Source organism: Corvus brachyrhynchos, unplaced genomic scaffold, assembly GCF_000691975.1.
Source record: "Corvus brachyrhynchos isolate BGI_N302 unplaced genomic scaffold, ASM69197v1 scaffold101, whole genome shotgun sequence".
Classification (NCBI taxonomy): Eukaryota; Metazoa; Chordata; class Aves; order Passeriformes; family Corvidae; genus Corvus; species Corvus brachyrhynchos.
Window position 1 is genome coordinate 10,133,897 of NW_008237239.1, and position 1,627 is coordinate 10,135,523.

At 46.2% G+C, this 1,627-nt stretch overlaps 1 protein-coding gene and 1 long non-coding RNA gene across 2 annotated transcripts in view; one reads left to right on the plus strand and one right to left on the minus strand.

Annotated features, from left to right (window-relative positions):
• LOC108445589 overlaps positions 1 to 247 on the plus strand; it is a 6,845-nt gene extending 6,598 nt beyond the window's left edge. Inside the window, exon 4 of the long non-coding RNA XR_001860514.1 lies at positions 166 to 247. This is a non-coding gene — a long non-coding RNA (uncharacterized LOC108445589). The remainder of the gene's footprint in view (positions 1 to 165) is intronic.
• CDC7 (cell division cycle 7) overlaps positions 1 to 1,578 on the minus strand; it is a 16,661-nt gene extending 15,083 nt beyond the window's left edge. The window contains exons 1-2 of the mRNA XM_008630280.2: positions 1,149 to 1,578; positions 173 to 323 (exon numbers count right to left, since the gene is read on the minus strand). Of these exons, the coding sequence (XP_008628502.1) occupies positions 173 to 266 (94 nt within the window). The 5' untranslated portion in view covers positions 267 to 323; positions 1,149 to 1,578. The remainder of the gene's footprint in view (positions 1 to 172; positions 324 to 1,148) is intronic.
• Positions 1,579 to 1,627: the final 49 nt, after the last annotated feature.

Genomic DNA, 1,627 nt, shown 5'->3' on the forward strand with positions numbered 1-1,627 from the left:
GCAGGAATAAACTTAAATCAAGAGCCACCTGAAATGTTTTCATTTCATTAATTCTTTATACAACAGGATCATATATAGACAGACTTATAATCGATACTGAAGTTTCCCTAAGTGATGAAGCAGCATGTCAGCAACAAAACATAATGTGAACAATCTCTATTTCAGCACATACCTGAAAGCTTGCTGTTCTGCTCAAGATTTCCGTGGAAGTCTTCAGCCTGCTGAGGGTGCTGTTCATCACAGGGAGACTTCAACACTGTCTCCATCACAAAACGAGTCTCAAGTAAAAAAAATCCAAGCCTTCGAAGGCCACTGCTGGACACCTGGGGAAGCAAGCATATCTGGTAAGACACTTCCCTGGCCCTGCAATCAGTTCCTAAGATGAGATTTAGGGAGCCTGAGGAGTTCTGTGCTACCTAAAGCAAAGTGTCACCCACCATCCCAGGGAAACAGTAAACCAGTAAAGCCATGAGGATAGAGGGGGGGGGAAGGAAGACTGCAGAATAAGCTTAAATACAACTGATTTTCATCTCTCATGTTTCCTCATTCACATTAAAGCATTGTCTTTTCCCTGAAGTTTTGCTTTGAAAGGCAAGGAACTGATGTACACAGAAATAGCTGCATTGCACATTGCAACAGCTGTAGAAGGCCAGAAAAACTGTAAGAAATTATAAGAGAAAAAAATACCTTCTCAATACAAGAGATCTCGCCCTCCTAGATAAATTCAACAAAAGGCATAATTATTTGTTGCCCTCCCACCACAACAAGAAAAATAGAACATACTTATTTTGAAATGCTTCTTCCCTAATCTTGGAAACACTACCTAAAACTGTAAACTAGTAAAATCCACTAATATTGTACAATCAAAAAAACCCCTGATAATCCCTTTTCAGGTGCAAAAGAGTGGCAGGGAGTCCCAGGGCAGAACAACCAGTGATAAGTGAGCCTGGAAGCACCAGCTCTTACAGTTACTCAAAACTGGTTCCATTCAAAAATCTTCCTTCCTTGTTACTTTGCCAAACCTTCAGAGTTCTGGATGAACTTTTCCACACGGGGGAAACATATTCTGAAACACTCCTGATGAAAGGATTCATCTGTTTCAGCTAGGGAGCTAGAAATACATTTTGCCCCTAAAGAATTTGAGCTACCTTTATTCTGTCATCCTCGTGTAACAACAGGGACGAAAGGCAGGAGCCGTCTCTTTTGAGCCCCGTTTTTTGCTAGAGCTTTGCTGGAGAGGAACTTGGAAACTACTAGAAGGCGATTAGAGAGAGTTCTAGTCTCTTACAGGTAGCCACTGCCTCTGCTAGTGTTGAGTAGGCAGATTAGCCTGTTCCAAACCTCACCAGCAGCACAAGGACTACAAGTTAACACACATTAATACAGAGTACCCGTCTGGCACAGGACGAGCAAGAGCCGTCACACATCCAACCCCAGTGCGCACTGGTGATGTCACCACTGCCACACAAAGCGGGAACACCCGGAGCTCGCCACCGGCTTTACAGGACAGCCCCCGCCAACGAGGCCCGGGGCCGAGCGCACGCCGCGGGCTTCCCCATCGGCCCCAGGGCTCACGGGAGGCCGCAGCTCCCCGCGTGCAGCCGGCCCTCCGCGCCGCTCCGGGAGG